The sequence below is a fragment of the Chrysochloris asiatica genome, unplaced genomic scaffold (assembly GCF_000296735.1).
Source record: "Chrysochloris asiatica unplaced genomic scaffold, ChrAsi1.0 scaffold00050, whole genome shotgun sequence".
Taxonomy (NCBI): domain Eukaryota; kingdom Metazoa; phylum Chordata; class Mammalia; order Afrosoricida; family Chrysochloridae; genus Chrysochloris; species Chrysochloris asiatica.
The window spans coordinates 13296506-13320415 of record NW_006408568.1 but is presented as its reverse complement, the minus strand read 5'-3'; the positions used below and the strand labels follow the sequence as shown (position 1 = coordinate 13320415).

General features: G+C 35.8%; 1 protein-coding gene across 1 annotated transcript in view; it reads right to left on the bottom strand.

Moving 5' to 3' along the window:
- FAM208B (family with sequence similarity 208, member B) overlaps positions 1-23910 on the bottom strand; it is a 120477-nt gene that overhangs the window by 8540 nt on the left and 88027 nt on the right. The window contains exons 12-19 of the mRNA XM_006862790.1: positions 22081-22797; positions 18484-18726; positions 15089-15959; positions 12819-13252; positions 6925-10664; positions 4585-4710; positions 3482-3635; positions 1578-1683 (exon numbers count right to left, since the gene is read on the bottom strand). Coding sequence (XP_006862852.1) covers positions 1578-1683; positions 3482-3635; positions 4585-4710; positions 6925-10664; positions 12819-13252; positions 15089-15959; positions 18484-18726; positions 22081-22797 — 6391 coding nt within the window. The remainder of the gene's footprint in view (positions 1-1577; positions 1684-3481; positions 3636-4584; positions 4711-6924; positions 10665-12818; positions 13253-15088; positions 15960-18483; positions 18727-22080; positions 22798-23910) is intronic.

The window sequence follows — 23910 nt, the reverse complement described above, 5'->3', positions numbered from 1 at the left end:
ACCTTGTTTTATCTTATAGCGCCAGACCAGTAGTGGTTGATAATAGGAATTATGGAAAGCAGAACCAGCACTGGACTGTTAACTGCAAGGTCAGTGGTTCAAACCCACTCAGAAATTCTATACAGGATTCTCTATGAGTCAGAGCTGATTTAATGGCACTTAACTACAACAACAACACAGTACTTTAAGTAAGTCAGACATTTGGAATGTCTTTAACCTATACCTCACATGGACAAGCGTTGTGCTGATATTTCTAAAAGAAATGATTATTGCACTGATAAAGATATCAAAGACTATAGCCATCAGTATGGATTACACCTCAACATAAAGAAAACAAAAATCTTCACAACTGGACCAATAAATATCATCATAATGGAGAAAAGATTGACGTTGTCAAGGATCAGTACTTGGATCCACAATCAACATCCACAGAAATCAAACAACAGATTGCACTGGGCAAACCTGTTTCAAAAGACCTCTTGAGAGTGTGCACCTGACTCAAACTATGATATTTTCATTCACCTCATAAGCATGAGTGAGTCCTGGTGTGGTGCTTTAGGACAAGCACACTGGACTGCTAACCACAATGTTAACAGTTCAAACCCATCAACTGCTCCTCAGAAACCCTATACAGGACTGCTATGAGATGGAACCAACTAGATGGCACTTAAAAAAACAACAATGTATGCATGGGAAGACTGAACAAAGAATAAGGAAAAATTGATGCCTTTGAATGATGATGTTGGGTGAAGAATACTGAATATATCATGCACTGCTAAAAGAAGAAACAAATCTGTCTTAGAAGGACAGCCAGAATATTTCTTACAAGTGAGAAAGGTGAGACTTGTGTCACTTTGGACATGTTACCAGGAAGGATCAGTCCATGGAAAAGTATATCATACTTGGTAGAGGGCCAGCGAAAAAGAGGAAGAACTTCAATGAAGTGGATTGACACAGTAGCTGTAACAACAGGCCCAAAGAGACCAACGCCCGTGAGACCTGTACTGGGCAGTGTTACTTTCTGTTGTACGTAGGGACACTATGAGTCCGAACTGACATGACGTATGTAAGAAGAGTTTAAGAGTAAATTGAGTTATTGATAGAGCCTAGCCTAAGTTATAATTCTAGCAAGTTAATGTATGAATGAATATCTGAAAAAGCATCATTATGGTAAAGCCTGAATCTAACTATATGGGGATTTGGATAGAAACTCCTATGCCTGATGTTTTTACTTCTAGTAGTCTAGAAAAGTGCTTCTCAAAGCATGTACTTACGAACTACTTATTATGACAAGCACATAGTTCCCTTTATTGAAAGCCCTATTATAAAATCAAAAGAGATGCAAAATATAGTCACCAAACCTACATATTTGGCTTAGAGATACAGTCCAGCACAAGCTTACCTTGTTGCAGATCAATACTAGTTGCTGAGTAACAGTAGTTTAGAGCATATTCAACACTGCAGGGTGACTCACATGCTATTTCTTTTTATCCTCCCTCAATACAAGGGAATGGCAAACGAAGGGAAGGGAAGAAGTCATACACAAGTAAACACTTTACCTTACATGAAGGTCTTACCTTGCATTTTCTTTCAGCTTTTTACTTTCTCTATAGTGAAGCAACCACCTCCACTTTCCATTTCCATTTAGTTTAACCAGGATTCTGGCAATTTCCTGCAATTGAACTAGAGAATAAAGTAGGTTTGGCAAGAGAAAAGTATTTTAGGTTGTTTCTGGTTCATGTACAGCCCAGTAATTATTACTTATAAAAAAAACAACAACAAGACACCATGTTTGAATGTACACCATTAGCACTGTTATAAATGCATTTTTGATGGTAGTGCCCATATGTGGGTTTTGACTCACAGCCACCCTTCATAGGGTTTCCAAGACTTTCTAAATCTTTGCAGGAGAAGAAATCCTCATCTTTCTTCCACAGACTTGAACTACAGACCTTGTAGTTTGCTGTTCAGTGTTTATGGTAATGGAGCCACTGTGCTGCCATTATAAGTGCATGTTACTATCGTTAAGTGCCGTCAAGTCACTAACAACTCATAGCGACCTTAAAACAACAAAACACTGCCCAGTCCTGAGCCAATCTCACAATCTTTGCTATGCTTCAGTACAATGCTGCTTCCATTTTGTCAATCCATCTCGTTGGGTGTCTTCCTCTTTTTCACTGACCCTCCACTTTACCAAGCACAATGTCCTTTCTTCAGGTTCTAGTCCCTCTTAATAACATGTCTGAAGTATGACAGACAAAGTCTGGCCATCCTGGCTTCTAAGGAGCACTCTGGCTATACTTCTTCCAACACAGATTTGTTTGTTCTTCCGGCAGGCTATGGTATTTTTAATATTCTCCTCCAACATCATAACTCAAATGCATCAATTCTTCTATGCTTATTCACTGTACAACTTTCACAGTGCAGTTCAAAGATTAGTGACTCTGATTCCTTATCTCAGTCCTAGCTACTCATACTATACTGGACAAGAACCATAAGGAAATAAGAGTACTACAATTACCAGCAATTAGAGCTCTGAATGGGTATAAATCATGTGGATGCAACAAAAATAGATCCCACCGCAATGTAAAAAACACAGGTCTAAAGTTTCCAAACAGGAGTGCTGCAGTGGTGCTGCAGATTAACGTGCTGGGCTGCAGTCTTGATTCGAACTGCAAGGTCCGTGGTTCAAGCTTACCAAGTGCTCCTCAGAAATCCTATACAGGGTCGCTGTAAGTCGGAACTGACTACACAGCAATTAACAACAAGTTTCCAAATATAGACCTTTAGATACATTTTAATTCCAGTTTCCACATAGAATTAACCCTCCTATCTTGTAATCAAGAAGCAGTATCCTCATTTCGTTCAAATATGATAACAAAGCTAAGGCAGGTGTTGATTATACATAGAAGTATCTGCCTTGTGCTGTAATGTTGTTGTTGTTGTTGTTAAGTGCCATCGAGTCGGTTCCGACCCATAGCGACCCGGTACAGGGTTTCCCAGGGTGTAAATCTTTACGGGAGTAGAAAGCCTCATCTTTCTCCCACGGAGCAGCTGGTAGTTTCGAACCGCTGACTGCTGTAATAGTCCTTTATAAATTACTTAAGTTGCCAATCAATGTTCAAGCAGATAATAAAGACTTTTGTTATCATTTTTAGACTGCTGTGAGATGGACAGTAGGCGTGACAGGAGTATAACTGGAGAAGAAAGGGCTGATTCTAAAACAAAACTAATATGCAGTTGAATTGAACTCAAGAATCAAAGAGCCAGAAATAAAAAAATCTCACATATGGAGGAATTGTTCAAGCATACTAAGAGGAAGGGTACTTCAAAAGAGAAGCAGCTTTAGTAGTGAAGCTATCTAGTTAAAACAAAAGTGGTTAGGAGTATGGGCAGTTATTAGAGTTGATTATTTAATATAATCTTTCTGATTAAATAGTTGGGTGATTAGATTTAAAAGAAAGAAAAGTAATGGACCAACCTATTGTTACAGTTTCTAGTATCTTGTCATCTGATACGACAAAGCCTCCTGTGTGAAACACTTCTTGGTAGGTGTGGTTAGTAATATCTTCAGGACCGTCTACTCCAGCAAAGACGACGTTGGGGAAACGCTTCAGCTTCAGCAAAGAAGGAATCTGTTCAACATAAAACATTCAAAACCACTTTCCTTCTGTTACTTTTGTTCCTAAGGGTTTCAAGGTTCAAGAAGAACAGCTGAAAATACCTCCTCACCTACTGAGTACAAACTTCGCTACATATAAGGAATATTGGCTAGGACTCCAAAAAAGTTTGTGGACAATTTTCCATGAACTTTTGGAAGCCCCCTTGTATTTACTCAATTCATCATAAATGCCTACAAAATTAATTAATTTAAAAGAGGTCTCTAAAGTTCTCACAAAAGATGAAAATAAAAGTAATGCAATGATGAAGGAGTATTATCTGAGTACTGGTGGTGGTGTTAAGTGCCATCGAGTTGGTTCCAACTCATAATGCCCCTGTAACGAATTTTCACAAGGCCCATGATTTAAGCCCACCAGTTGTTCTTCAGCAGAAAGATAAGGCTTTCTGCTCCCTCAAAGTTGTAAAGCCTCGGAACATAGGGCTGCTATGAGTTGGAACCACCACAACGACACTCAGCAACACCAAAAAATATACTTAAGGAGCACAATAAAAATATACTGATAATGCTGTCTATATTCTGGTTAGAGATTTCCAGAAATTTCACAACACATGCGTTTCAGGGATTTAGGAAAATTTACCTATCAATGAAGGGAAAACTATGAAACGAGATAAGATACTGGTACATTTTTACATTTGAGATCTGTAACTGCATCTCTCAATGTCTTATCAGTAAGAAATCCAACTTGAAGAGGAAGTATTACAAAGATCTGAAACATAATTTAGCCTATGAATATCTTTGTAATATTACAACACAATAATTATCTTGATCCCATTATTTTCTTTAAAGATTCAATGGTAATGTGTTTTAATTCTTCCCTAAATGAAAGGTAGTCAAGAGTCTGATAATTGCAGGATAACATAAAATAACTGGAATTCATTTACGAAAGTTATCTTCAAACTTACTCGATGCAAATGTAATGATATATCCTCGTTTCTGATGATGACTAACAGTGTGTCATTTTCTCTGTGAAAACCTTGAAAGAAATGCTGAGGGTCTGTTTCTATATGACCTCCTTTCCTCAGAATATTCTGAAAGATAACAAGTAGCCGTTACTAAAAAGCAGAGTATTTGGCTGGAACTTTTATATTTTATTAAATAACCATGAAAAAGCACAATTTATCTTATTTACTAAATCACATCCTATCAAGGCAACATATATGGCAATCTTACTAAATAAGGAGCTCTTTTAGCATAGTGGTTACGAATCGGTCTGTACACTGCAAGGTCAGCAGTTTGAAACTACCAGCTGTTCTGCTGGAGAAAGATGAGGCTTTCTGCTCTCGTAAAGATTTACAGCCTCGGAAACCCTGTGTAGGGTTGGTATGAGTCGGAACCGACTCCACGGCACATAACCACCTCCATTACTACCAAATAAGCTCTTTTTATATATAAAACAAACTCTTTGGATTCATTCACAGTTACTATTAGAAGTTTATTTCAGAGGTAAAGCACTTTTATGTTTATGAAGTATCAAAAGACTAATTAGAAAAAAAAATTTTTTTCTTAAGTCTCCCTTTCTTCAAAGGAATTACCTTTGGATGTCAGATATTTACTCTAAAAACGCCCTCTAGTCAAAACATTTCTAGTACTTTGCATTTCTTTGAGTCTCATTAATAGGGACTGATTTCATAGTCACTTGAGCTTAAGTGATATAGTTTAAATCTATTCCACAGAAAGTAAATGATTATAAAGCACTATAGAGAGGCAGTTTGCTATCATATTAAATTGACTAGCTCCATAACAAGTTTGTAGGTATATTTACAGTAATTCAATCTTAACCCAATCTTCCCTTGTGAGTTTAACATTGTTTTCTGACTTGAGGCGGCTGGAGGGTTCCCTTGCACACCTGATGTCCTGTTTCCTTATTATGCCAAAAACACTGTGTCTGATCATCATCTATTGTTTTCCTTTATAGAGTGTTAGTCTGATCAGTTTCCGTTGGGTTTCAAAACTACTCAAATGTTGACTATTTTAATTCAGGATTATAAATGTATAACACAATTTTCAAGCAAATGATTACAGGCAAGATTACTTTTTACACTGAACTTACTACAAGTATCTAAACATCAAATCATTGTTGTTGTCGTTATGTGCCATGGAGTCATTTCCGACCCATAGCGATCCTGTATAGGGCTTCCGAGGCTGTAAATCTTTACGGGAGCAGAAAGCCTCATCTTTCTCCCGCAGAACAGTTGGTAGTTTCAAACTGATGACACTGAGGTTAGCAGCGTGATTCGTAACCACTATGCTACCAGAGCTCCTTAGCCCTTACTTATTAATAAACAATTTAAATAAATACATTTAAAAATTTATTAAAATCCTTTGGAGTACCAGGCTATTTTGTCCATGCACTTAGAATTTTAACAGTAATAAAGAACATTACAGATCCTTCCTATCTTACAAAGTTATTTACCTACCAACCCACAGTTCATTAATGCTTCGTGACTTTCCAGGACAGAATAACTTTCATCAGGGATCTCTTTCTGACCTTTTATAAACATTTCAATCTTCAGAGTACTTTACTCTCGTTTATTTTATAATGTACCTACTTGACCACTGGAAGATTAGTTTTGCCTTTGCACAAAATTAGTGATTTTCTGTTGTAAATAATAGCCACTTAAAAATATTACTATGAAGCAAGTCTATTCCCAATAGATGAGAGCATAAATTCAGAAAGGATACAATGAGGAAACCACTGATGAATCAGTCAGATTCTGGCTCCTCCCAACTCAGAATTTCAGTATGGCTATAGCATTTCAATTTAAGGTCCGGTTCTCACCTCACCAGACTATCAGTTATACTCATAGTTAATTTTAAAAAATTCAACCCAAACAAAAAGGGGCCCCTCTTAACTATCCACACTAAGACAGCATAGACAATTTATTGTGTGTGTGCTCGTGTGTGTTTGTATATATATATGGCTTCTAGCTTTGGAAGTTACTTGTTTATAAATGAGAATCTGGGTATGTCGATATCAGTAACTTTTGGAGAAAACTAATCACCACATGGACAAAATTCGTTTCAAGCCTAATTCTGGAACATAATGTAAATCTTTAAATATACTATAAATGGCAGATCCTTGGAGAATAACGTTTACAATGCAGATAAAGCCTTAGCTGTGAAATTCATTTCTCCATGATTTCTTTTTGAAGCCAAGAATGCAGAATGTATTACTTTTAAAATACACTAAAATTAGAAGTCAACCAAAATATTATGAACTATAAGAAAAATCTGCACTTTACCTTTGTTGTTAAAAAGAATGACTTGTCCTCTGTTTCAATAAGGCAGAATAGGAAGGTGTTTTTACAAGCCTCTTTCATAACACTTTTTAGTTTGACATGTAAACTGGTACAAAAGTCTGTAACCACGTCTTCATAGGAGGCTGACATTCTTGGGAAAAACGAATACATGTCATGAGATGTGACCACTCCAGAAGCCATGTTTAGATCTTTATTTTCGTTGCTGCTCAGCATCACCTTGTTGAATTCACTATACTCATTAAGAATAAGTGAAACATCATTCCGAGATTCTTTCAAAGTACTGTTATATTTCAGTTTGTTGAGGTGGAATGAGGCAGTCTGATTTCCTTCAGCATTGAGAAAATGAGGTCTACTGTGACTGCATCCTTCCTTCCAAAAAGAGGAAGCATTGTCTAAGTTGCCAGATGTATAGTTTCTCATGTGCTGACTCTGTTTAGGGTCTGAATGCACAACTGTTACCATAAGGGGGCTTTTGCTCCTGGATGCACAATGCAGCACTGGGGACTCAGATATTTTAGTCAAAGGGAATGCTCGAACAGCTATTTGAGCAGGAAAGGCACTGGTGGCAGAGGTAGAATGTTGAGACTTTCCATTCTTTACAAGTTTCTTTACTTTATGTGCAAATCGCAGGTATTCCAGATCTAAAGTATTCTGAGTGAGGTCATCTGCTATCTGCCAAGTACTTGTCCAGGAGCTGATCAAGCCACATTTTGCAGTGACATATGGGTGCCTCCTCAAGCTATGCAGAGTTCTTGTGGTATCTTTGAGCTCTTTAGTTACAGTAAAGTTAGCATAAGTCCTGGGAAAACCATGGAGATCTCTTATTTGGATATAATATGGCACACACTTATCTTCTTTCTTGAATCCACTGGGCCAGTTTCTGGAAGGAAGGCTTGTCTCCAACCTTGGCGTTTTGTAAGAGTAGCCCCTATCTTCATTACCACTATTGTTTATACTCATGAAAGTATCATAATCATTTTTAGTAGCATCTTCTCTTTTTCCAGTGTGACTAGCTCTGAAGGTACAAGAATCCTCCATGTCTAATTTGGGATTTCTACAATCACTGAAAGCGTCTTGATCAGATTCTCCAGAAAGTGGTTCATAATGTATGTCAGAATTCACACTGACATCCATGTCTCTATGCAGGGTTTCAGAACCATTCTTAGTCCCAAGTCTTTCACTAATGTTCTTATTTTCCATATGCTCTTTAGAGACTCCACAAACAAGAGAGTCGAAAGATTTTGGAACAAAGGAAACAGATAGTTCTTTATTGATATTTTCACTGATGTCTGCTGTCTTTTGCAGCATGTCAACTGCTTGTTCACCTTTTGGAGAACACGTCGTGGTAGACTGAAGGCCAATACCTCCTAGATCTGTGGTTTCCTTATGTAACTCAGCTTTAGTTTCTCCATTCATAAGCAAATTGGCTATTTTGACTACTGGTATTTCTTGTGTTTGAAAATCGGTGTCTATATTTATTAGTCTTGTACAGTGGGTTAATGTGGCACTATCTGAGGCAGAATCAAGTTTTGGGACCTCTAAGTGTGTATATTCCTGTGTAATACCGGCACCATCAACTGGGTCACAGTTCAAGGACTTGACCTGAAAGTAACTGCCTTCATCTGTTTTCAAATCACTGCTAAAGAGATTTTTCTGAGTACTTTCTGGGCTAGTCGTCTGTTCTAAGGACACACTCACCATACCACTTGAAGCAGCTGTAGAAAGGAACATGGCAGCCAAAGACTTATTTTCTGTAATCTTTTTAGAACTAAATAGAGGGTCATTGGTCTCCAAGACAAGATGTTCTAAGTCCAAATTTCCATTCTCTGTACTAACGGACTGTAATGGGCTTCCTGACTTAACCCGTTTTTCAAGAGATGGCATAATGTCATCTTCACATTTGGCACCTGAGGCAGGCTGGTTTAATTCTGAATCACAGCACTGCACCTTTTCTGGGAAAGATGAAACCTCCTCATGCTCACTTTGGACAATTTCTTCAGTTACTTTATCAGGAAGGGTTAAATGTCTATCATTTCCTTTTGGATGACCATTTAACATTAGAGGCATTTCAGCATAATGCTGCATCTGTTGCATCCGAGTTAAGTTATCTTGCCCCACTGCATGGGTAGAACCAACAAAACAATTTTCTTTTTCTATTATGGCTACATCTACTGACTCAATCTGGGGGGATTTGCTACTTTTCTCATATTGTATATCATGAAGTTTTAAACTACATGGAGAGACCTCTTGAGATGGTCGTGTTTCCTTAGATGGCATTAGGGGGTCTGGACTAGAAGGCGGTGATACTTCTTCAATTAAGGAGTTAAAAGGAAAGTCTGAGGTAACAATGTCCTCTGAAATCTCAAGGGAAGAATTGTCTTTAGAAAGTACTATAGTAACTGGTTGAAAATCATCATCTTTTCTCTCCTTATCTTCTAATGGCTCCTCTGACACTGATGTATAATCAGCAGAATTCACTTCTCTGTTTTCTCTGAGAGTTACCTCTCCTGGATCAATGATTTCTTCAGCTCTATCCTGAACTTCTTCTACACTTGATAATGGGGCCTCTTGAAGTTGCTCTATTTCGTTAGCAAGAATTTGTTCTCTGGGACTTGAAGGTGGTGATATTGTTAGAGTTAGGTGAATGTCAGAATCTTCCTCAGATAACTGTAGGCTGATCTCCTCTTTATTCATAGTTAGGTTAGTTTGTTTGGTAAATGCTGAATTAAATGATTCAAAATTTTTATTTTCACTGTTTAGACAACTCTTGTCATCGTTCCTTATTTCTAAAGAATCATCTGACACACTATTTCTTAATGAAATGCAGTGAAATGGGTCATTTCTTCCTGAGATGGTAGAGGCTGATGATGAGACTGCAAACTGCATTGGCTCTATCTCTTCAGAAGGTATGTTGGTGAGACGTGGAGTTTGCAGAAAAAGGTCTTCAGAAATTCTCATTTCTTCATTGGGTAGTGAATAGCTAGAACTTTTAACTAATGATACTGCCTCCATTACCACTGAATTATCAGATGATGACGATGACACTGGGAAAGGACTCTCATTTTGTACCGAACACATTTCTTTAGCAAGTGTTTCTCTACTTACTGAGGAGGCACAAAGGTACTTATTACCTTTTTGTTCTGAAACTGCTAGAGATGGAATGTCCTTAAGACATTGTGTTTGTGCTTTTTCAAATGTGGACACAGGATGTGTAAGAGTAGTGCCAGGTGATACTTGCTTAATCAATTCCATATTAAAGGTTGTAGGTTTATCAGCTCTATTTACAACTTCTGTTTGTATCGGTACATAGGAATTGTTTTCAAATGTGAGAGTAACTGGTTCCAGATTAATCATTACATACCCCATATTATCATCTTTCCTTTCCAGTGAAGGCTGATAGTCTTTGTTTGTGGGACTGTTATGATGGATGAGGCCCTGGACAGCCTCTGTTTTCGATTGCATTGCTGCATGAAAAATATCCACTTTGCTTTCAAGAGTGCTATACAAAGAATTCTGACAAGTTATTGACGGATTGTTGGTCCCATCGAAAGTCTTGGTGAATGTGATTTGTGTGGCAGTATCATTATGAGAAGTCATTCTCGTGCTATCAGGTGGTTGAAAGGTTTTATCTTCATCAGGAATAGAAGGCCTGTTAGTTTGGGTACTTTCAATATTAGAAGACTGATTAGAAGGTTCTATTTTATCTGGTGTTTCTTGTCCAGCTTTTTCTTCAAGAACCTGAAATGACAAAACAATCAGAAATAGATTTTTAAACTTATTACAATGAATACACATATGAAGTACAGAAAAGACAAGGACCAACTGTGATAATGTTTCTTTTTCTTTTTCTAATCTGTTAAGAATCTCACATGGGAGAGATCAAGTAAATCTTCTTTTGAGGTAGGCTTAATATACCATTGAAATAATAACTTTGTTCTTAAAAAATATACACAGATGGCAACTCCAAAACTTTGATTGTACAGGGCTGTGGAGTGAATGGGGCAAGGTTTCCCAACAAAATTCAGATACATTTTCGTGGTGGTACATTCTTCTGGCCCTTTTCTCACCAATACAGTTTTCAAATTTCTTCAAATATCTTTGTATAAACTCCCGTAGTCACCCTGTGTCTTTTGAGTAAATCTATCAAAATTACCCCTCTGGAATAACTGCCCAAAGGTTGCCATAACCTTCTGAGCTGACCTCTGTCTTCAGCCCGGCAGATCCCCTTGGAAGTGACTCTTCTGACTGGATCTACTTGACAGCACCCTAACCAAACTCTGGTAAAGCAGTGTTTAAGAATCGGGCTGCCAACCTTAAGGTCAGCGGTTCGAAACTACCAGCTACTCCATGGGAGAAAGATGAGGCTTTCTACTCCCGTAAAGATTTACACCCTTGGAAACCCTGTAAAGGGTCGCTATGGGTCGGAACTGACTTGACGGCCTTAACAACAACAACAACCAAACTTAAGACAATATGAGTGTATACTGAGAGAGCTTGTTGACAGCCAGACACAGAGCACAGAGACATATTTAAACACATTTTGTTTGGAAAAAATCCTGCATGTATAAACTGGAACCCTAGTAGCAATATTTTTTATTTAACTTGATATATAGATAGTAATTGAAATCTTCCAGTGTAAGCTATAAATATTTTCTTATTCTAAAGTAGTGATTCTTAACTGGATTTTGTTTATCATATGAAATTTATGGTCCCCATATATTTTTTAAAAGCATATACATAATAGACACAAATATACAAACACACATATACAGCCTTAATGTTCAGAAACATCTAAGTGGTCTACATTTGAATCCTGGCTTCACAATTGACTAGCTTTTATTAGCTATATTACTTTAGTCTTAGGGTCACTGTGATAATTAATGGATGAAAAGGGCTTTGGATAAATGTTAGTTTTCATAATGATCCTGATCACCTGAAGATAATCACAGACTGTCTGAAGCTCACACATGAACCTACAAATACCCAGGAACCCTAGGTACAGAAGCACTGTCTATTCAGTGTTAAGGCAGATATTGGTAGCTGCTGCTCAAGTGCATGAAAGATTGAAACCTTTTTTAAAAAAAATGTATTTTTCAATCTATTTCCTAAGAATGTCTATACAAGTTTTAGGTTTGCCCCAGTTAAAATCTGAGTTACCTGGCACAGTAGAACATCAATTGAGAACAAGGGAACAGAACATCTATTTCCCCTATTTACAAATAGTTATCTGCAATGATTCTTCTTTCATAGGTCTAAAATTTTATTTACTGTTTCAATTATTTCACTCAAAAAATGTTTAATAAAATCAGTTTTAGTTTATTGTAAAGTTTAGCAAAGCATCTATGATATTTATTATTACCACATTTGATCTAGCTAGGGTAAGACAGTTGTTATTTCTTTTACAAATTAAGAAAATAAAATCAGAGAAAATCAGTAACTTGATCCAATAATTAATAAGCGACAAAATTATGGTTGACACTCAGATCATCTGAACCCTGTGATTTTTCTTCCCAGTCCTGTTTCTTCAATTAGGAATGGTCAATAAACTCTAGATCCAGCCCACCAGTGACACTTTATGAAAATTAGGTTTTTGGCATTTTAATTCTTTACATAGCTGGAGAATTCACTTCTTAAAGTAAGCCACTACCTGATTTTGAATGTGATTTTACATGTTATTGTTAACTGCTGTCCCATTGAGTCTAACTAATAGCAACCCTATATATGGTTTCTGTAGCTGAAAATCTTTGTGGGAGCAGAAAGCCTCTTCTTTTTTCCATGAAGTGGCTGGCGTGCTCAAACTGTCAACCTTGTGGTTCAAAATCCAGTGTTTATCCTCTACGGCCACAAAAGTATGTCTTTAAAAATACCAGCCTTACTTACCTCATTATGGCAAGGATACATGAAATTATGAATTCCTGATTTATCTTGATGATCTTCTCTTACAAAAAGTTCTTTCTGCTCATTCTGTACACAAAGTTCTAAGCCTCTCACAGGTGGTGGTTTAATAAACGGAAGCAATGCGTTACTGTCAGGGAAGGACGTTTCGGTAACTTGACCCTTGGAACTTTCTGTAGTCTCCAATAGAGGGTCTGTAGAACATCTTTCCACATTGAAGGAGTCATCAATTTCACTGAATTCAAAAGAATCTATCGTACTATTTATAGATACAAATTTTGCTGGGTTGCTGTGTTCTACCACCTTTCGGGATGATCGTATAACTTTGCTCTGATTGCTATAAAACAGAGCTACCCACATATGAAGTAAAAGCTTCACTTCTTCCACATTATCCGGCAAATCAGTATTCCAAGGCCTGAGATTTAAGAAAAATAACAGAAAAATCACTGAAAAGTTATTTTAATGCATCATCTTGGTATCATAAGATACTAGTATGTTAACTTAGTTCTTTGTTTTAAAAATCCGAACCAACATGAAAAATAAATAAATATGCAGTCAATTAAAAAAATGTACTAGAACTAGCTATATTTTTTTCTACTTATTTTCTCTCTGAAATAAGGATATGCTCATAGAATGACAGAACAGTAAAAAAATATTAAAATCAATCTAATTCATTCATTTTACAGAGAAAAGATTTGAGAATCAAAACATTTATTGTTCTACCATGAGTGGTTGAACAATTTATAACCAGAGCACGGGTCTCCCAACTTCAAGTATAATATACCTATTATGTAAATACTAGTTTTAGCAACTATCCAAATACATTTCCTTGTCTTTTCTAATTCTGGCTGGCTCTCATTTCCTTTTATTTTTGTGTCTCTCTTCTAACAATTGGGCAAATTTGAAGATTAAAATACCTTTGCACGGACTCTGGTGTGGTGGCACTATAGGCTAAGTGCCGGATTGCTAACCACAAGGTCGGCAGTTCAAACACACCAGTTGCTCCTTGGAAACCCTATACAGGGTCACTATGAGTCAGAACTGACTCGACAGCGCTTAACAACAACAATATACTACTATTTCCAGATTACAGTTCTGGAAAATAACTTGAAACCCTATGGGGAAATATAAAACATTTCTGGGTATGTAACATGCAAAAGGATAGCAGGGTAGTTGGATGAGGATGAGTCAGAGAGGCTACAAAGCTAGAATACAGTTAAATAGGTTGCAAAATAAGAAGAAGACACTTAGGAGTATATATAAACAGAGTATAAGTAAGCATGACCAAGAAAAGAAGTCAGATATATATAGAATCAATTAAGTCATGTCAAGTACTTCACTGATAAGTGAATGCCAAGAGTTGTTTTTGTTGTTGTTGAATTGTTTCTGACTCACACCGACCTCTGCGTAGATGTGAACTGCTTGCTAACCTTTTGACTTGAGTACTTAAGTAACTGAATGCTTAATGGTTTATACCACCCAGGGACTCCATTGCTAAGAATAATGTTCACCATTTATTAATAACCAGTTACAGTGTAAAACCCTAATATACATAACAACTTCATAATTTAGCCGTTACTAAATCCACTCAAGTGTTGTCTACAGACTCATCCTCCATTAGTATTACCTGGAAATTTGTTAGCTATATAGACTCTCTCTGGCCCACCACAAACAGACTGAGTTAGAGCCTGCAGTTCAATGAGAGCTTGAGGTAAGTCTATACACAGTAAAATTTGAGAATAGCATTGTAGCCAAGTTACAAAATCTGATTAAAGCATAGATTCAAATGTAGTTTCACCTAAACTCTAAATCCAAATCACTACTCTTTTATTATTGCCTTCATTCCTTTTTTTTTTTTTTTTTACAATTTCTAGAACATTCCATTGGAAAATACTCATTCAGATCAATCTGACCAACTTAACCAATTAGAAGTTAACTCTTTTAAGTGTTTCTTCTGAAACTTCTGTATCTCTATTTTATATTAAAAGCGCATCTAAATATCGTAATGCAATTATCACCAATGCTTATAAAGGAGTATCTCAAAGCAGAAAGCCATCTTAACACAAGATTTAAAATTATCTCCATGTGGCCACTGACAATGACAAAACCAACACCTTATTTTTAATGGTCAGCAAACACATTTGCCTGATATCATACACAACACTTGCCTTGCCCATTTAGCACAAACAGCCCTTCTCACTACATTTACCGCAACAAAGTACCCATATTGCAGTGTTTCAATCATACTTACCCATGTAAAGCTCTTATTACAGTTTTCTCTAATGGGTTGTTAGTATACTTGCTGTCTAAGCTGAATACATATTCCGATTCACATTTGAAAGTGACCTTAAAGGAGCCATCACAGTTAAACACAGTATGAGAGCAGTGAAAGTCTTTTAGGTTTGAGGACATCAATCTGTTCTTGTGCTTTACAAATGGATCAGAGACCTTCTGAAGAGGGGAGGTGTTCTGCTGATGCCGAAATGGCATTACTTTTCCCACTGGGGTTCCTGCTTCAGGGCCTTTACTTCCATTCTTGGCAAAGGTAGGACCTTGTATTCCCCTTTGCTGTAGTTGTTTTTTTGAATGTTCTGCAAGGAGTAGGGCATATGAATGCTCTATAACAACACAAGAGTTTTGGTTTGAGTCTGAAGTTTCTAGTGTTTCCTCAGGAAGTCTTGATTGGGCTTTCACAGGGGCTTGGCTACAAGGAACCAAGCTCTCTTCGTCTTGGCTAACAGTTAACTCTGATACTGAATTATATTTATCAGTGGATGGCTTAGGTAGTGATCCACTTTTTTGACATTTAATTCCTCTGTGATACTCATGGTCACTTGTACCTCGCAAAGAATTTTCTTTAGATAACGAAACATCATTTTTTGGTAATTCAGAAGAACAGGGAAGGTTCATAGATTCAGATGATGGTGTGGAAGAGGTTGCAGAGCTTAAAGCTAGATCAGCTAACATATTTAGGGCCTGGGAGTCATAGTTGATAACAGAGTTTTCAGGAAGATCTTTCTGAGTCACTGTGGTATTTTCTAGCTGGGCTTCATTTATGTTAATATCTTCTTGACCATCTAATAAAAGTTCTGATTGAAGCTGTGAGATAGTTTGTTCTTTGGCTTCAATATAAAAAGAAAACAAAAAGTTACTTCATTTCTATAGAATTCTTTGCCATATTACTATGCGTAGTTGGAAATTTATGATTAGATTAACAATTAAGAAAACCGTCCTGCTTATTATAACTTGTAAATTAAAAATTTTAACATCAGGCTTAGGTTTCTTAAAGATCTTAGCTCTTTTATACTTTGGTCTCAAGCAAAAACATTTTAATTTTAAAAGAAATTGCCTTTCAGACCCATGTATTGAATTGTATATAAAACACATTGCTTAAACTCAAGAAATACACAAAGAGAGAAAAAGAAAAGAAATTGAAAAAAAAAAAACAACCCGAACTGTCAGTCCTGCCCTTAGGGAGTTTATAATGTATTGAATTTATAAAATCTAGGAAATTTTAAGTACACATTATAGTATGTAAATATATTTTCACAGAAATTATTTCCCTTAACAAGTGGTTTTTACAGAAATCACCTAAATCGAACTATAGATGATTTTCAAACCATGTTGATATTTAATTAAAAGATGTGATAATAGTAAAAAAATTATAAAAACCATGAGCATTTAGAATATTCTGTTAATTTCATAACCTTTTATAGCTTCATTGTCAGAAATTAAAACATTTTCCTTCTAGTCACAAATATTGCAAATCATGTCTACTAATAATTCTTCCTTCCGAAGATAATCAAACCTATCCAAATGCCTTTAACAAAAAAGATTATATTCTCAACTGACTGACGCAGGCATTCTCAGACATTAATTACACCTTCTACAATTGACTCACGCAGGCATTCTCAGACATTAATTACACCTTCTACAAGCTGTTATTATGAAAGATAATCAAGTTCACAACTGTACTCAGCAATGAGTCCCTGTGGAAGGTAGGCGGATGAACAGGAAAGTCAGCTGTGCTCCTTTTCATAACTGATAGTAACACGTTGGAAAGGAACAATCTGTCTGCAGAAGTCAATGACTAAGGCATTTAAGGAGAAAAAGAAATTCTGGCCTATGAGGCTACTAAATAGAATGAGAAGGGTGTATGTGTGTGGCGGAGCGTATAATTTATCAACCACTACCTAGTTTTCATTTAAAATAGCAAACCTAAGTTGACTAGGTGGAACAAATTAAAAAGAATCAAAGAATTCTCTTCACAAGTGTAATATAAAAATACTGTACTTAAGTCAAAAGAAATTATTATTCTTGGTTCAGTTTAAAAATATGTACAGTTTCAAGTAAATTTTTTAACTGCTGATTTTTTAATTCTCAACTAGCTGAAAATATAACACCAATAATCAATCTCTATTTAAAAGACACAGCCAAATTATATTTAAAAATATATCGAGTTCAGCGAATAAAACACTATAGTAAAAGCTTTTAAAAGGAAAATTATTAGTTTCAGTAATATGATAGATATAAAAATTACTTCATTCTGATAATGAAATTAAAATTCAAAATATTTTAAATTCATAGTTTTCAAACTGGCTATATTCTATCTGTTTTCCTAAACTCTGATATTTCAAGTATTAGAAATGAAACAGATTAATATAGGTAGTTATGAAATGGTGGTAAAACTAAGAGATTTAAAAGGTAGTAATCCTAAAATTATAATTCAGAATGTGGCTGCATAATATGTACAGACGTTTACAATACAAATCATGCTATTTTTGAGCACTGCTTTTGAAAACCTTTCATTTTCTGGGCTCATTTTTCTGCAAATTATCTAATTGTACACTTCCTCCATTAGTTAATTAGTCAACAAATATCAGAGAGCCAACTCAGTACAAAAAATTCCAACAGACACAGCTGAGAATATAAGTCATTATGTTGTTGTTATGTGCTGTCAAGTTGGTTCTGACTCATATTGACCCTCCCTGTATAGAGTTGATGAGTGGCTGGTGGATTTGAATCACCGACCCTGGGTTAGCATTCCAGTGCTAATCCAGCACCACATCAGTCATTATTTATGTATCTATTCTTTGGAATGCTTCCTAACTAACTGGAAAGATAATCCAAGATATCAAATGGATAGAAAATATAAGAATTAAATCCTATAATGTTTGCCCAAACCGAAAAGTAAGTGAAAAACAGAAGGCTAGGGAGGGTCAGAGTGAGTCTTAAGAAAGAAATCAGACCTGGAAGAAAAGCTGATGTGTGTTCAGTTTCACAGACATGAAGTCAGGAGTGACAGAAGAACTTTAAAGAGGGAACCTCTATAGCAGCTGAAAACAGGGAATTATAGCAGGCAGTTGTTTGCTCACATTACTAAGCTTTATTAGGCATTTCAATTCACGTTCAAGCTTTTTGCAAACTAAAGAGCAGGATCGATTATGTGAAGGTTTGAAAATTTGCACTTTCCTAATGTATGTATAATAGGAATAAAAAGTTACTTATTCCTATGTCTGAATTAAAGAATATAGAAAGAATTATTGCTAACTCTGAACTGTTTTTATGCTATTTCAATATACTATCTTACAATCTCTGTTAGAATTGTACTGTGGTGTTTAAATTTACAGGAAGAATATTTCTTACCATGTTGTGGATGCTTTCTGATTCTGGGATTCTGTTTGCCTTTTACTATATTTACCCTCTGTTTTTGTGGCGATTTCTTCACAGATGGCTTAGTCTTTGGAACAGTTTTGACTGGAGATTTCTCTCGTCTCCTGGCCCTTTTAGCTTTCGTTGCCACTGGAACATCTTTAGAAATAGGAGCTTCTTGGTTTTTCCTATTCAATTTGGTAGTCTGAACAAATTGTGCAGTCAGCACTTCAGCACCTTATGTAGAAAAGACACCATTTTTTTTAAGGGGCTGTTGTTGTTAAGTACCGTGGAGTCGGTTCCGACTCATAGTGACCCTGCACAGGGTTTCCAAGGCTGTTTTTAGGGGTGGGGGTGGGGCTCAAACATTTATCAGCATATTTTCTTCATTTGTTTCTTTTCTTTTCTTGGGGTAACTTAAAGAATGGAGAATAAGATATACCATTTTGAGTATTTCATTAAAATATATTTAAAAAAAACAACAACAAAGAGTTAAAAAAGGTTTAAACTTTCCAAGTGTCTCTGTCTATAAAAAACCAGGTGACGAAGAGATCAGAGTAATAACTAAAGACAAAGCATGACTTAATTTAAAAGTTCTCTGTTTTAACTTTTGCTGACAAGTTGTTATTGTTGTTAAATGCCTTCAAGTCGATTCCAACCCATAGTGACTCTGTATAGAGTTTCCAAGGAGCAGCTGGTGAGCTCAAACCACCGACCTTACAGTTCCAACAGCTTTGCAGCCTGGCAAATTAACTCACAGCGCCACACTAGGACTGACAAGTAGGTATGACTAAATATGCTAGTTCATAGAACTCATATAATTCAGCCTCAAAAAAGTAACTCAGCTGTCATAAGGTGAAGTTAAAAAGCCTAATTACACTGTAAGGAAGAGATTATATATAAAAAATATATTTTTTTCCTTTACTACTCTCAGACATCTAAGACTCAGTATCATATGGAAAATAATATTTTAAAAGAAGACAGAGGAAGACACACTGGGGAAAATCTTCACCTAGTTTTTCTTCCTACAAATATCTCTCACAAAGTGCTTTGCTTTTTTAAACTCATGTGGAAGTAAGGAAAAGCTAAAGGTAAAGGAATATGGGGAAAAAATACAACCTGCTTATATCATATAACAGAAAGTACTTAAATCTTTTAGAGTTTAAGAAAATGGTAGTAAAAGCTCTCTTTTGAAAACTTTTCCCGTTGACTTTTCAGAAATTCAATTGTTTCCACAGAAAAAAAAATGTATCACCTAAAACAACATGTAAAAAAAAAAAGCCAACACACACATATGTATTAATGTTGGCAAATATTTTGAAATCACATTAGATAGAAAACACTATTATTAATTGAAAACATTAAAATGATTATTAAACAGTATTAAAACTGTGATAATTATTTATGAACTACAGAAAAAAGAGAGAGGTCCACGTCCGTGGAAAAATTGGCAAGTTACTTTGGAGGTTAGAAAAAGGAATGCTTACCCTAAAAAACTTTCAGAATCTCTCAATGTTACACATTTTTCTAGGTCTATTATTTTCCTCCCCACTAAACTATTACAGGTAAAGCTGTAAGAAAACACATTTTATTACTCTTTAAGGAGCACAGTGCTTTGATATGCTTTTTAAAAGAAGAATAAATCTTCTCATTCCACTCGTGTATATTTTCTAAAAGCTTAGAGGCAAAATATAAATTAGGCAAGAAAACAGGACCAAATTAAAAGAAGAAGAAAAAATTAGACAACTTAGACCAGGGGGGAAAGTTTACAACATTTGCACAAGCTGGAATGAAAGCTCTCTCACAAAACCAGGCCCTAAAAGAATACTGAAAAAACTTGATCCTCCGGGGATTATTCTGTTTCTGTGGATCACTCAATGCCATGTTTCTCAAACTAATGTCATAATCCATTGGTGGGTTGTAAGATAAGTATCAATAGGTCACAACCAGAATTTCTTTTTCAATGAAACAGAAAATAAGATTGTGGCACATGTACATTACATATCGATTGCTGAAAAATTTTTTCAGTCTTGTATGAATTTATGCACAAAGGATTATAATTTTTTTAAAAGCTTGAAAAACAGTGAAAATGTATACGTTGAATAATAGACAATTTATTTAAAACCGTAAAGAAAACTGATTTACACCAAACGAAACTCAGTATGGTTGGCTGGAATATTTAAATAATTGTACAGTTTGTAAGGATGGTGCAAGATCAGACAGTGTTTCGTTTGGTGTACACCGAGTCATTCAGTGCTTTATACTATCATACTTTCAGTCACCATCTTAAATACAATTGCCCCACACACACACACAAACACACACAAAACAGTACTCAAACCAGGATAGGACAGGAATTGTTGTTGTTGTTATGTGCCTTGGAGTCGGTTCCAACTCATAGCAACCATGTACAGGGTTTCCGAGGCTGTAAACCTTTACGGGAGCAGAAAGCCTCATCTTTCTCCCCTGGAACAGCTGGTAGTTCCAAACTGCTGCCCTTATGGCTCGCAGCCCGATTAGTAACCACTACGTTACCAGAGCTTCTTAGGACAGGAATAGTTGCTTATTAAACCACTGAGTAAAATACTAATTGTCTGCACTGAGAAGCTACATTATAGACATTTCTTCTTTGACCCCAACATCTTAAATTCAAAACATTATAGATGGAATCTTTCTGAAACAGGTGTTGGCAGATTCTTTTTGTAAAGAGCCAAACAGTAAATATTTTCAGGTTTGAAGGCCAGATGGACTGTCATAACCATTCAACTTTGCAAATGAAGGCTGAAAGTAGCCACAGGCAATAGGCAAAGAAATAAATGGTCCTTTGGCTAGTTTGCTTCCCTCTTCTCTCAATTACAGCATACAGTTCCCTACCTTTTAAAATAAAATATACTAAAAATAAATTGAGATGACTCCAAGCCAAAATCATGCTGTTTGCTTTGCTGTGTTGTTATATAATAAACGGCTCTGCATAGTTTGATTCTTACTCACTTTTCACTTGTGGAACTTTATCAATATACTTATTTCCAGGTCACTAGATATTGTTTCCAATATGTGGTAGGATCCAGACGACTGTTTTTAAAACTCTAATATACACAAAGGATTAGAAACTGTCTCAGATTGCTTTGCTTTTACATGTCCCAGGCTTTTTTTTTTTTTTGAGGATTAGGAACATTGGGGCAGGACCTTTAAACTTTTTTTGGGTATGGTAGAGTAAGGGTCTTTATATGTGTTTACTGACTTTTTGTCAGTGTTATCAGTTATCACTTTTTGCTACTGTTAGAATGTCTGCTTTTTAAAATCTTCTCTCATTCTTATTTGTTAGAGGATGGCTTTGCAACTAGATAAACACCTTCCTTAAAATGGCACCTAAATAATTGAGTGAACATTTGGACATTTTCAGAAGTAAAATATACACTTTTGGTGGAGGACTTTCTAGGTTCTTATTGATCATCTGCATCATTGCTTCTCAAATTTTAGCATGCAGACAAATCACCTGGAAAGAAATGGGAGTATTTTGAACAAGACTTTAACTATTACTGCTAAGCAACACTCAATGCTAATTTAATAACCCACATAAAGCATGCTTACCTCTTTTTCTTTTTTGAGGAAACTGCCCTTTAGCCAACTTAAGAGTTGTTGCAGATTCCGAGTCATTGTTTGTCCCAGTAGCAGTTCTTTTGGAAAAAGGGCGGTACAAGTTCACCCTTTCACTTTGTAACGTGAGTGGCCTGCTTGCCTTTCTCTTCGGCTGCACTCTCAGATTTGTTGCTGGACTTAATGAAACCATACTTCTTTTCCTTGTTTTACAAATGTCCTCAGACTTCTTTTTTGTTTCAGTTTCTTTTCTTACTTCTGCCTCTGAATCAAGAAACTCAGGATCTGGAGTCATAACTAAAGAAAATCCTGCATCACAAATTCCATCGGAAAAACAAGGGGTCTCAGGATGTTCTGCTAATAAATCTAAAGCAGTACATACTTCCAAAACATAAGCACTAGGATCTGAAAGATAAGACTTCAATTGAGTAAAAGACTGTAAAGAACACTTTTCAACTGGAGGAACCAAGTCAAAACCATTGGTCAGTTGGCCAAAGAGTGCAGTCTCCTTAATTCCATCCTGAGAAGAAGCAGGCAGTGAAGGGCTTCTGTCCACTTTGTATAACGCTTGGAAATTCTGCTTTACTAGGGTGCTTGGACAGCTTCCTTCAGTAAATGATTTCTTTGCTTCTAGCAGGGCACAATTAAGGGCCGGTAAAATAGGTATCAGCTTCATTGAAATACCATCCTCAACTTTCAAATCTTTTGTTCCTAAAACAGAAATACGTATTTAAATAAATATCCATATATTTACAATCTCACAACTACAAACACAGAGAGATAGAGTGCTGAAAAAGAATCATCCAAAGTATAATCACTAGGTTAGAAAGAATAAGTGAAATTCCATTTTCAGCTCCATCTTATCTAACCAAGAACTTAAGAGTGAACTCAGCCACCACACCAACCTTTAGAGTTTTTCTATGTCCTAATTCTACTTTTCTGCTTTTAAAAGATATTTTAGTACTGATGTAAGGCTATAGGACAAGAACTGGTTGCAAGGTTGTCTGAACCACAAGGTTGGTGGTTCAAACTCACCAGTTGCTACTCAGAAACTCTATATGGGTTCACTATGAGTTGTAACCAATTCAATGGCACTTAACAACAACATCATTAAAACTCATTTCAAATTTTTTATTTAAAAAAAAAAAAACCAACTTGTTGTAAATTGAGTGAAGGTTTACAGACAAGATCATCTAACAGTATACGTTTCACCTTTTCTACCTGGCTAACTCTTTTGAGGTGATAATCTTTCAGTGAATAATACTGACAGGAAAATGTAAGAGGAAAGGAAAGAGTTAAAAATACTAGGTACCTGTAAGCTAAGCAGTAAAATCCTACAACTCTTAATAGTTACAAGTAATATAAACCTACAGATATAGACTTTGTTTTTAAAGAAAAAGCACCTATAGAATTAAAACAGCAAGCTAGAACTAGTTAAACATGTAAGAAATACAGTAGGTACTAGGGAAAATACGTAAATAAGAAATTTAAAAAACTGACTAGATATGGAAATAAAAATTCCTTTCTTTACATTTCATTATTTTAAAAAAAGTTAACAAGTAAAGGCAAAATAAAATATTTTAAAAATCTAGGTAAAAAGAATCTATAAAGGCCTTGAATTATGTTTACCTGGTAGACTATTATTAGCTATTATTGTTCAGTTTCTGATGTGTTCCACTCATTAAATGAGTATAGATAAGCTACACCAAACTGGTCATAGAGCTTACCAGAAAATCCATACTGTTGACAACAAAAAATATGAATAGTGAACTACCATTTAGACTCTGCACAGGGTTTAATAACACGAGGGGGCATCAAAAGTAT